Source organism: Dufourea novaeangliae, unplaced genomic scaffold (assembly GCF_001272555.1).
Source record: "Dufourea novaeangliae isolate 0120121106 unplaced genomic scaffold, ASM127255v1 scaffold125, whole genome shotgun sequence".
NCBI lineage: Eukaryota > Metazoa > Arthropoda > Insecta > Hymenoptera > Halictidae > Dufourea > Dufourea novaeangliae.
In genome coordinates, this window is record NW_015374020.1 from 1,108,621 (window position 1) to 1,120,800 (window position 12,180).

At 41.2% G+C, this 12,180-nt stretch overlaps 1 protein-coding gene across 1 annotated transcript in view; it reads left to right on the forward strand.

The window, feature by feature from the left end:
- The window catches only part of LOC107188919 (hemicentin-2), a 242,200-nt gene that overhangs the window by 105,673 nt on the left and 124,347 nt on the right, over positions 1–12,180 (forward strand). Inside the window, exon 6 of the mRNA XM_015577317.1 lies at positions 8,089–8,430. Coding sequence (XP_015432803.1) covers positions 8,089–8,430 — 342 coding nt within the window. The remainder of the gene's footprint in view (positions 1–8,088; positions 8,431–12,180) is intronic.

Consider the following 12,180-nt stretch of genomic DNA (forward strand, 5'->3'; position numbering starts at 1 on the left):
TCGCATGCAAACATGCCTCGACGGTTCCCGCGCAGGCACACGTTAAGCGTTTTGCACTGCGCCGCTGTACGCTGGAACATTTTGAGTTTAATTTATGCCTTTCGTCGTGGTGCGAGCTTGTCACCGTGACTTACGCCTCTATCAATTAAGGAACTGCTTGTCGTTGCTTCACCATATCCTTGTTCTACTGGGTCGCACATCTTACACTACGAATATGTTCATAATCTCAAAGCAGTTTCTCTTGTTTCAGTGTCTATAGAATTCATTCAAATAAGGCAGATGGTATTGAACACTCGTCTTTCCCAATATTATGACAATTTTTGTCTCAAATCAGCATTTGTTACAGATATTACTGTTGCAGATTTCGGGTATAAACTGTGTCTTTTTGGAATAGTTATTCGAACATTTTGAATATATTGTTATTCTATCTTCATCGTCGAGAGGTACAGGTTCGATAGTTTCCGATCAGAGATTTCATTTCAGAGTCAGTTGAATAGTTAAAAAATTGAGTTCACCTTGAAGTCATACCAAGTATAAGTTGTGTTTAACTGGTAACTTGTGTTTCTATTGTTGGGTGTTTCCCGATTTATATTTCTCTGTATTTCCTCCAAAAAAGTACTCTATCGACTATGACTTTTACCTCGTCGAATACAATCTTGTACCCTACTGTCAATCTGTATTTATCTACCAGTTTCACGTCCATAACTTCTTAGAGTCGTGTATGTCACAACACTACGTGAAACCAATCATTTATATGATTCAACTTTTATCTCCTCAATACATTTCTCGGGTCCACTCTGCACAGTGAAAGAAGTTTTATATCAAAGAAAATATCCCAATATACGCATTCATATTTCCCCTTTGAGCTCCTCCTATGAATCAATTTATTCCCTGAAATTCGACGAATTCTGTAGTTCCCTCTGCCCACACGCTGGCAACGTATGTTAATAGAAACGATTTCCTTCTCGTCGACGAAATCGTAGTAGTCTAGAGGCGGGCGAGCTATCAAAAGGGGCGAGAAAGAAATAGAGGATAGATAGGCCACGGGCCAGAATAAGCAGACTTTCCTTCACGGCCGTGCGAGGGAAAAGGTAAAAGGTACCCAGCTAATCTTTCCGCACCAGATACACCAACGACGAGAACGATGAAGCTGATCGAACGCAGTCATGCGTGCGGACTCGCGAACTCTCCCACGGGCCATCCCCAGGCAACGTCTCTAAATCTGGTCTATTTATTGGCCGTCCCCTCTCCTTCAGGAAAGCCCGGAATGATTATTGGTCGAGACGTCGTCGCTCTGCGTAGCCTACGGAATTCTTGACCCGATTGAGCCGTCCAATACCGATATTCGATGTCGTCGGCTTCTCGGCCAGCCTTCGCGATCAAATGTCCGGAGACTTTCCGATTTTCTTCCTTAGCGCTGGAACCAGTATCGAATTTCGCTAAGAAATGCCCCCGCAGTTCGTGTTTCTCTTTGAACTGTGTCTGACTCGAGAAACGTGACTCCTTTATGGTTTCTTACTCGTGCATTATTCTTCGGGAACGTAGAGAGGACGCGTAGAGAAGCAGCTATTGAGACCTTTCAGTTTAAGTTTTTCTTACTTTCTGGACTTTGCACGGAATTGTATTGGATTTAACAAAAAGGTCAATGTAGGATATTAGTGCTTGTTTATTAACGCTTATTGTATGGTATTGACTGTTATGGTCAAGGATTCGTGTACGATAACATTTTCGCAGGAGAACGTGTATAAGGTTTATCGAATGTTCAGAGTACGTGCAACTATGGAAGATCCCTTGGATACCGTACTAACATCAGGCCTAACATCTGGCCCTGATACTAAAATTCCTAGAAATTCTCACGAAAACGCAGAATTTTTAGGGTTTCTCTAACCTTCCTAAATTTCCATTCACCCACAACGATATCGAATACTTTTCCCGTTCTCCAGAAATTGTTCACAGAGTGATAGAAAATGTACGAATCCAACCCTAAACGTTTATGTACTATACAAACTGGGGAATGAAGGAAGTAGTGAGTTAGGATCTATAGTTCTAAGAGTAATGACGGCGCCTTAACACGTTTAACGCTCGTTCTTGCAGATCTGTGTCACTTAGGCTATGTAGGAGAAAAATCGGTCGCCAACGTGTTAAAGTCTGCAAAATCGCAGCCGACGGTTTTACGTTCAATCCCAAACACACATCGCATTTCTATATATGTGTTCTTACGAACGTGTCACGACCGACTGTTATAGACGCCATTCTTTACAAATTGCTGTCGTACAACAATTAATAGAGTCCTCCGTCGACGGGTCCATAAACCGAGTTCTGCATATTGCCGTGAACGGGATCGATGTTTGAAAAACGAAATTTCGCCGTTGCCCGATTTTCGCGAAGTCGTAACGAAATAACGACGAGTCTCGCGTAACTGCCCTCGTCGCAAGTTTCGACGGTAAAAGCGACGCCATTACTGTTTCGCCACCCCTTCCTCCCATTCTCGTGTTACGTCAACTTAATGAATGACAATGAATCTTTCGGATAACGACGACGACGTATAGTGAAAACTGAACGACACGGCGCGGGCACAATAAGCGTAACGGCATTAGTTTAATACAGGGGATATTACGAGCGTCTCGGTGACGAGAGCCGAGTAATCGTCGGCGAACGGCCTGGAATTATGGGAGAAAAATTTATTAGAGACGCGGTGAAGGGGGGCGAGATGCCGTGGCGACAGGACTACTTACGTTTAATAGTGAGGTAACAAGTTGGGTCGCTTGGATAGTTTTATGGGGAGATGAAACACCGAATTTCTATTTAAACGAAAGTTTTCGAATATTGAATTAGAAAATTCTAATGTGAACGAATGAAGTATATTTTTATGTTAATTTTTCGTTGGAATGTGATCTTATCATAATCTCTGAAAATAAATTGTATTAATATTTTGCTGGCGGGAGGGTTTTTGTGTTTGAAAATACACAATTTCAGGTGTTCTAGAAATATTTGAAAACTGCTACTTAACTTTTATTTGTCGAACTTTACATATAGGAAAATCAATTTCTCCCTATTTTTTACAACATAGTTTTTATGTAAGAAAAACGTACTACTACGTTATCCGACGTCAAAGTGTTGAACCTAACTCAACTTCGGTAGAATTAAATGTGTATAAAAATGCATTACAATTAAATCGTACCCTTTAAATGGTGTATCTTCCTATGAACTTTGAGGATAGGTCGCGTAATAACGTTTAAGTGAGAAAATCATTTTCCCCTGATACAAAAATCAATATTTCGTTTTATAGATCCTCGATTCTCTCCCGTTTTTTAAACTCGTTCAACGCGAAAGTTCCGGCTGATATTCGAAGCGGAATCGATCGTCGAAGGCGAACGGAGCTCTCGGCGATATTGTGAAATTTTACGAACCATAGATACCGAGGAATTCCTCCTTTGGGCAGACGTGGCGCCATATGTGCTAAACGCGGCGCGGCACGGTTCGAAATTGTTTTTAGCGTTATGTTTCTGTATTAACGCTCCTGGCGCGCTTTCTTCCCGTCTGGAACGGCCGCCCTTGCACCTATTATTGGCCTCGGAATTCCGGGGGAGGGGAGACGGTAGTTTCTCTACATACGGGTCAGATGTATATATATACAGTGAGACGGCGGTAATAATCTCTTTGCTCGTCTCTTTTCATGATCCTATGGTTTTTCTGTCGTTAGCTGGATAGAGGGGGTGGGACGGGAGCCGGGGAAGATAGAGGTAATAAGATTCTTTAAAACAGCCGCGGCAGCTAGTCTTGGGAAAGTCATTCCCATGGAATTAAAATCTATAAAGCGGTACGGTAATCAAAAAACTTTTATCGACACCATCCTTTTCCAAACTGCTTCGATACTGTTCTCGACTGTAATAAATGGAATTTAGGCTGCTATTTGCGAAATAAACGAAGCTAGTCTCTTGGGTGGTTAGAGAAACGATGTTTATATATTTTTTCTTTAGGGAAGTTCCATAGGAGCGCTATGTATTATTGTAATTATGATTTCTGATTTGTAGTTCGTAGATAGTCAGAGAATGAAATTATAATGCTACACTACACTTGTGTAAACTAACTAAAAATTATCGGAACAATGTCGTAGCAAATGACAGACATTCTGTGGAACAAAGAAATCAACTTTATTAGGAACAGTAAAGGAGGGGACGTACCAGATACAGAGAGATGAAATACTAACAGAAAAATACCAGTAGAAGCAGAATAATGATCGTTCATCAGACAAAGAGTAGAATAGGGGCCGTATTTTCTTCTGGTTTTAGACCTAATATTTGCCACAAAGGGGATACTAAAAGATTGTCACTCGATTTGAATTAAAATTCACAGTGACACAATGGTAATTGAAAAACTTTTCACGCCAAAAGTAGCGATTACGTAATTTAGGGACAATCCTGTTGAAGTGTTTTATAAGGGTGACGAAATTTACGGGATCAACCGAACGTCGAGATCCCCCGGGCAGAAACGAAAAATCAAACCGAACAATATAGCCGGATGGAACGCGGGCGCGTCAGAGGGTACGGCGTTATAATTCGATTCGTCGCTACGATTAAATCCCTTTCGACAGCGTCCGTCTATACGTGTTCCCAACATGCGATACCGATGCGCCCCGTCGGCATAGATAACATGGTATTAATTCAGTGACCCAGATCGACGAGCGATGCCAGCGGACACGGGTTACACGGGTAGATCAGTTAAACCACTTTATTTCCGTTTTATTAAGTTAAAATCTGCGATGCGTCGTTTGAACTTTGACGGATCGGGGACACGTTTTTTTCGAACGGTTAAGCTTGACGAGAAAAAAGTAATCGAGTCGTCGGTACTTCCGCGATACCTTTGACCCGACTCTTTTCTCGGGAATTCTTTGGCCGTGAAATTTTTCTTTGTTCGTGTTCGAAGTCGTAAGAATGAAAAAACTTGGTAATCCTTTTCTGACTGTTTGGCGATGTAAATATTACTATCCCCTTTTTTTGTAGAAGAATTTAAAGTCACACGCCACGTCAGATTTAATTGCTGTATTTACATTGTTGTGAAACAAGTGAATGACTACATTTTGTATCATCTTGATCGTCTTTGATTCATGCAATTTCATTAAAAATATTTTCTCATGTTTTTAATGGTAACCAAAACAATTTCAGTGTATATAATTAGTGGAACACATTATGCAGTGAATTTTTGACTATCACACATCTTCTGTTGGTCACTGTATTTATCGAAATTGATTCAGAACATATTCCCTCTAAACGTCTGACCGACATTCAACGTCTTTGTCGACGCATGAGTCGGAGAAGAAATTAGAAAGAAGTTTCGCGAGTTACGTCCGAGTCGGTGCATTTATTCGAGCTTCAAGGACGAGCGTATGCTCGCGAGGGAATATATTATATAATCACCGTAGCGAGAACCTTCTTTCCCTCGGAATGCTTTCCTCTTCTCGATTCACGATCGCATTACATGGATCTGGAACCTTTCCAGGGTAGCAAGTTCGTGATTTTTAGACTGAAAATTGAGACGAAAAGTGTATGCAAAGTGTGTCTGGATTTTTCTGAGATTATCCCCGTCCGCGTTCAAATCCGACGATATGATCTCACGGTTATAAATCAGCGCTGATCTGTCCTGTCGTTTAAAACGCTCGACTAACTGCATACGTATTCATCAGGGAAATTGGAAATCGTATCCGGTTCGGTTACATCGAGTGCACGTCTGCGAGGGAAAGGGAACAAGCTTTGTCCACACTTTCATACATCACTTTGGCAAGTGAAGTACAGACAGAGACTGGCTATATACGTTATACGAAATTCGTTTGCAGGCAGAGAAGTAGAACAGATATTGCTGACAGTCAGAAAAATGGAATAGATGCTCGCCTTATAGGGCAAGGAGAATAAGTACAGTGACTGGTCAGACCAGATCAGTTTTGCTTGATAAGTAGGTTGCTACTTTCATCGGTCAGACAAGGAGATTGTGACTTTCATTGATCGATCAAGAACGTTGCGCCTGATCTTCAAAGTAATGGTAATTTCACTCTTCCTTACATCTTCCTCCATAATTATCTTCTATTAATCTAACGAGGTTATTTCAACGTGTACTCGAGATACCGAATCCGGCCAAAGGAATGGCACTATTTTCGCACGAAACCCAAAGAATGAAATTTTATACAATACGAGCATATTTGCCGACTGTAATACTCTACTCCATTTTTTAGTTCACGGTACGAAACGTAACGCCGCTACTGTGAGAATTTCGATGAAATTAGAGACGGAGGAGGCGAACGAAGAGAGTCGAAACCTTCTCTCATTGCCTCGTAGATTTTGTGCACTCGATACTTTTGAAATGAACAGATCCGCGAGTAATGAACCGGCTTGGGCCACGATGTATCCCATCGACGAAATTGAAAAGTATTCGAACAGAAGGCAAACCTGGTAAGCGTTCTTTAGACGACAGAAAGTGATTGTATCTGGTTGGCTGACTTAATTTCCTTCCTCTCTTTCTGTCTTCGAGCTGCAGATTTATAGATCTTACCTAAGAGTGAAATTGACGGCTCGTAATTAAATGCACGGTTATTAAAATGTTTTAATTAATACCGAATAATTCGGAGCACTCGTAACGGCGGGCGTTTTATTACCTCGAATCACACAGAACACGTGGCGGAGATTGCAATTTCGATGCCAGCTCGGAAAATCTGCACGCGTTTTCGTTTCTATAATCTATTTCGAAGGGGGATGGGGACGTCTCGTGCAGCCGTTTTGGCAAGATCGAGGCTACGGTGGAATTTAATGAACGTGACCGAATCCTATCGCGAACGAAGCCCTGTGAAACGAGAAACATCTCGTTGAAACGCTTGGCACACTGTTCGATCGCATAAATACGATCAATTTGAATGGAAAACATGATTCTTGTTGCTCCAGTTCCCCCCTTTTCTTTCTGGATAATGTATAATACCGTTCTCTCGTCCGCTTTCTCTCTGATAGCCTATCAGCAACTTGGAACGTATTAGACCGTTTCGAAGAAATACTCGATGAGAATAGTATAAGGGTATTTCAGTGCAAGCGATATTTAAATTTAAATTGTTATTTAGGTTTCATTGAGTTAACCGAGTAATGAAAGAGTTAGACGTAGGTTTTTGTTCTCATAGAAGAATTGCTCGGCTAGATGAAACCTTCAGCGTTGGATATTTACGGGGATACTATTTTCATGTCTTGTGTGTAATGGGATTTTATAGTGACAGTGTGTTAACCGAACTTCACGTGACATTCTTTACGAGGGCGTATTTCAGAGGATTCTGTTCTTACTATTCCGTTGTTATTATTTAAAATTATGTTATTAAAATAATCAATTGATTAAGTATTGACGTTTTTCACTTCCTTGTTTCAGATTCAAATAACTTTCGCGTCATTCGGTAGAAATGTTCATTTATTTAATATTGTTTATTCATATGGTGAAATATGTATTTCTTCTTTCTAATCGAATTAATTACATTTTGTCAATTTTTCAAATTGAAACCTATAAATCCTAAAAAGGTATAGATATTAAAAAATGTAATCTTTGAGTACCAAATATTGTCATTTTAAATTCGACTTTAATAGTTACTAAATGTCTTAAGTGTCCATTCGTCGGTGCGTTTACCCTATACAGAATCAGACAAGTGGTATCTTTTTTGTCTACTAATGTATAACAGTCCATTCTATACACGTCTGACAAAAGCAGTACCTATATCACTCGTTTCATCGATTCTTTTCCGTTCTCTCTGGCATCATTCCAATTCCACTAACCTAACCAAGGTGAACGATCATAATAAAATTATCAAATCCCGAAACAGCACTGTTTCTAAAATAACAAATTACATCTTCAAATACCTTCACAATACTACTGAGATTTTCTCTGCCAACAATATTATCACTTGTAATCACTGGCTATCCAATCCATTAACTAATATATCATACTCTGTAAATTTTCGTGTGTTTTGAATGGAAACGTTCCCGCACACCCGGTATGCACGACAAGATTTTTCATCGTTACGGGGGTCACGGAATCGAAGGACTCACCGGATGGTTGGATTTGTTACAGAGGCGCCCCGGGGGACGTATCTGCTGATAGATGGGCGCCGGTTGGATCCGGGAAACCAGTTCGTCCCGGTGAAAGAGGGCTCCGAGTTGACGTTGGAGTGCGCCGCCGAGGGTGGAAACCCGCCCCCTGTTTTAGCATGGGGAATGACTCTGTCTCAGGCCACTTTGGACGGTCCGGAGCAACCGCCGGACAATCTGACCGTGTTGCCCCCGACGTCTGGCAGGCACAGTGGGGCTCACCTTAAGGTCTTGAGGGGTCACCACAACGCCACAATCGCCTGTATCGCGCGACACATCACGTTGACGATACCTATGAACGCCAGCATCCTTCTCGACGTACAATGTAAGTAACACCCTTCACCACTGTTATGAAATTTCGTTGAAAACCGAAAAAGGTCATTACGTGACTGAAGAGAATTTGATACTCGAAGGTAACCGAGATTATCATTACGCTTAGGGGGAACTTGTGGTAACGATAAATTTGTGTTACTAAGTTCTTTCGACACTTAATCATATAGTTGATAATCGATTATCTTTAAATAGTTTGAGAATGGTAATTTTTTTTAGAAGACCGCTCTAAAGACTTACACTTTAATATTTAATCGGTTATGATTTTTTACACGTTATAACACTTCACAATTGATCGCGGTCTAATGATAGAATGCCGTGGTTACAAATTCCGTTGTACGTTCTAAAGAATGAACCGTAATGCGCCACGACATTCTGAAGTTATCACGAATTTCTCTAAACCATTGTTCCGAACAAAGGACTCGCAAGTTCCTTGTGCATGCACGGTGTAATTCATTGCCTGTAAGAGAGGGAGAGAGAGAGAGAGTTCGGAGTTTGTGGCGAAAAAGGGGGGAGTTGAAAGGTCGAAGACCAGACAAGACGACCGGCTGACGAGACAGCTTACCGTGAATCACCCCGTATTATACGATAGTTTCAAGCGGGATGACGAAACCTGGACCAGCCAGGCGGTACGATAACTCTAAAACTATATGACGACACTTTAAAACGAGACATTATAGTTAGCGCCGCGATAATATGGGTGGTGATCGCGCGACTTTTACGTTATAAACGGCTATCGGGCACATCAGCGTTGATCAACATTCAGTTTCAAGTTTAATGCTCGTGTTTCCTTCCGACTGCCAGAATATAACAGTATGCACTGAATATAACAATTCGATTTTACGACGTTTAGCTGACATCGTTAGAATCTTTTCGACTATTTGCCGTGGAAAGTAATAACCATCGATGTGTAGACGATTCGAGTGTATCTCACGGTATGAGAATATCCAGATTTACATGATTTTCGGATACTCGAAGACGTTTGAAATAACATAGATTAAATGATTAACCCTCTGTGACCTCTCTGGGTCTTCTAAACCACAAGCGAAATTTCGTGCTCAAATATCTCCGAATCGAAGGGATTGTTATGAAAAAATACCTTCAACTTTACAAATTACTGGATCATGTAGTAAAGACCCCAGGAAGTATCCCTTCATTTTTTCAGACTTTGCAAGCCTATAATATAAAAAAAAATATGTCTGTACATAAAAGGCACAGGGGATGAAGGACGCAATAAAAATAACGGGGGTCACGGGTTAAGATCGAGGAGAATGAATAAATCAATTGTTTACTTAGCATACTAGACGCAAAGGCTGGGATCTTTAAACATTTTTTAAAATTTTCTCCATCATCACAGTTTCACAAAATCGACGCTTATCACAAAGCAATCTCCATATGAATAAGAATAGCAAGTGAATGCTATTAGAAACGCTGGCGTACGCCAAAAGTCGGTCAAAGAGATTTATTTAAGATCATCGAGCTGTCAACCGATCCAAGCTTTTCGTGACCCTAAAAAAACTTTCTAATCTCGCATTTTTCGAGTTCCTGTCCGTGCCCTCGACAACAAAACCGCGATGCATCATCGTTCAGACCGCATCGGTGGGGATACAACCGAGACCGCGGACAAGCGAGACTTACGAGCGTATTATTTAGTTGATGCCGCGGCTCGAAATTGCGCTGCCCACTACGGCCGAGATCTAATTTCCGTAGACTTCGTAGCCAGAGCACAATTCCCGTTGAAATATTAGCCAGAAGAAATCGCGATACCGTAGAGCGGGACGGTGAGAAAGCTGACAGAAGGGAGGGGAGGGTGGTCGGGCTTTAAAAATGGGCTTAATTCAAGTCGAGCAGCCGGAAAGTGTTATAATTCTGCGGTTCGTTTCGCCACCCCTTTCCTGTCCGGTGGTTCAACGAGTTGGCCAACCGTGGAAGGGATGAATGAGCGGACGGGATTTCCGCGATATTAGAACTAGAATCGGTGGAAACGAACATTGCGAGAGCATGTCGTACGAGGGTGAAGCGAGAGACAAACCGGGTCATCGAAATTGAAATATATATTTCATTAAGTCGCGAGAACGTTTCATTCGACGGGAAACTCCTCGTAGAGTGAATGCTGAGAATTTCCGATGAGGCTTGGTTCGTGAATGAAAGTGTTATTATTTTGCAGATTATTAATTTCTTTCACACGATTCGGTGGAAATTGTTCGGATACCGGGAAGTCGTCGGTCCTTTATCGCGAGACAGTCTTCCTAACTCAGACAGTCAATATAAAAATCATCGTATGTGCAACTTTGAAAACGGTCTGTAAGATTTAATCGAATCCCTTTCGTGCATTACCGAAGCTCCAGATCTTAGGGGATTCGTGACTTCTTCCCTGGCTATTGTTCTGATCAAATCGAAGCCGCTGGAACAACCAGCGCGGGCGAAACTAGTTTCCTACGTCTCGTAAAAGCTACCCGTCCCACGGGGAAAAGGTTTCGACCAATTCTCGAGACGGGAACCGGGGAGTTAACGAAGCTACGCAAGAAGAGAACAACATTAACCGCGCGTGGTAACGTCTGGTAAAGCTTCGAACGCGCAACGGTTTATTTTCTCTCCACGGACTTCTTACGTTCGTCGGCGGGGAACCTTCCCCGTTCTTGTTTCGAGGCATCGCGAACGTCCGGTCCGAAAATCACTGGTGATTCTACAAAGAGGAGGTTCGCGTATCCGAGGCGCCACGAATTCCGCAAGAATTTCCGAGGTAGAATTTCTGTTTTTCCTGGCCTTCGTGGACTATTATTTGTAATTCCTCAAGTTACCAGATGTACATCTCGTACATTGTAGTTTTCACCAGGTACATGTTTCATTACTAGACCGTGGATTTCAATTATTTATACTTGTTGTATGAATATACAGAATATGGTGAAACAGAAACTTTCTGTTATTATATAATTTGTCTATAATTTTCAGTATTAAAAAATCAATTTTTCGTGTATCAAAGGAATTAGTGTAGTAGGACAATCCTTCTAGATTCAAATAATCGAAGAACCAATTCTTTTTAAGCATGTCGCGGTTTCACGAAAATTGTAAAAAATTGTAAATTTCAGCGGTCTATATTTTTTCAACAAATTTGAGAATAGAAAAATGATGACTTAAACCTCCCCTAATTTCACCTGGATTACGTTCTATTTCATTTTGAACAATATCCCTGACATCGAATGCAAAAAGTGATCAATTTGGCGTTTCGATTCGATACCTTACCATAGAGGGTTAATATCTTTCTTTTTAAGTACAGTGTCATCCCTATATCGATAACACGGTAGTCGAAATGCGAGTAAAGACATTGTTGTATTTCCCAGTTTGCGGTCTTCTAAGATCCTAGTATAAATAATCATTAGCTTCCTCTAACACTGGAAATAGTGTTAACAGACGAAAGCAAGAAGCGTCAGTGATACATAAATATATTTTTCCCTTTCCGTACATAGATAAAAATTCAGGAATAAAAAAGTGAACGACCAATCGGTATGATTCAAAATGATCCCATTTATACAATTTCTACGTTCCGCAATTGAATGGAAAAGACGAAGTTCGATGGCGGGCAGAGGTATTCAACGCGGACGTTTAATTTACTTCCAGGTGTCGGTGATAAAATTTTACGACGTTTAAAATTTCTTACGATCCTTCGTCACTTTACGGCTCTATAAGTTCATGACCCAGTGTCTTCGAAATCCGGCTCTCCTTCGTTTCTGGCCATTCTTCTTCC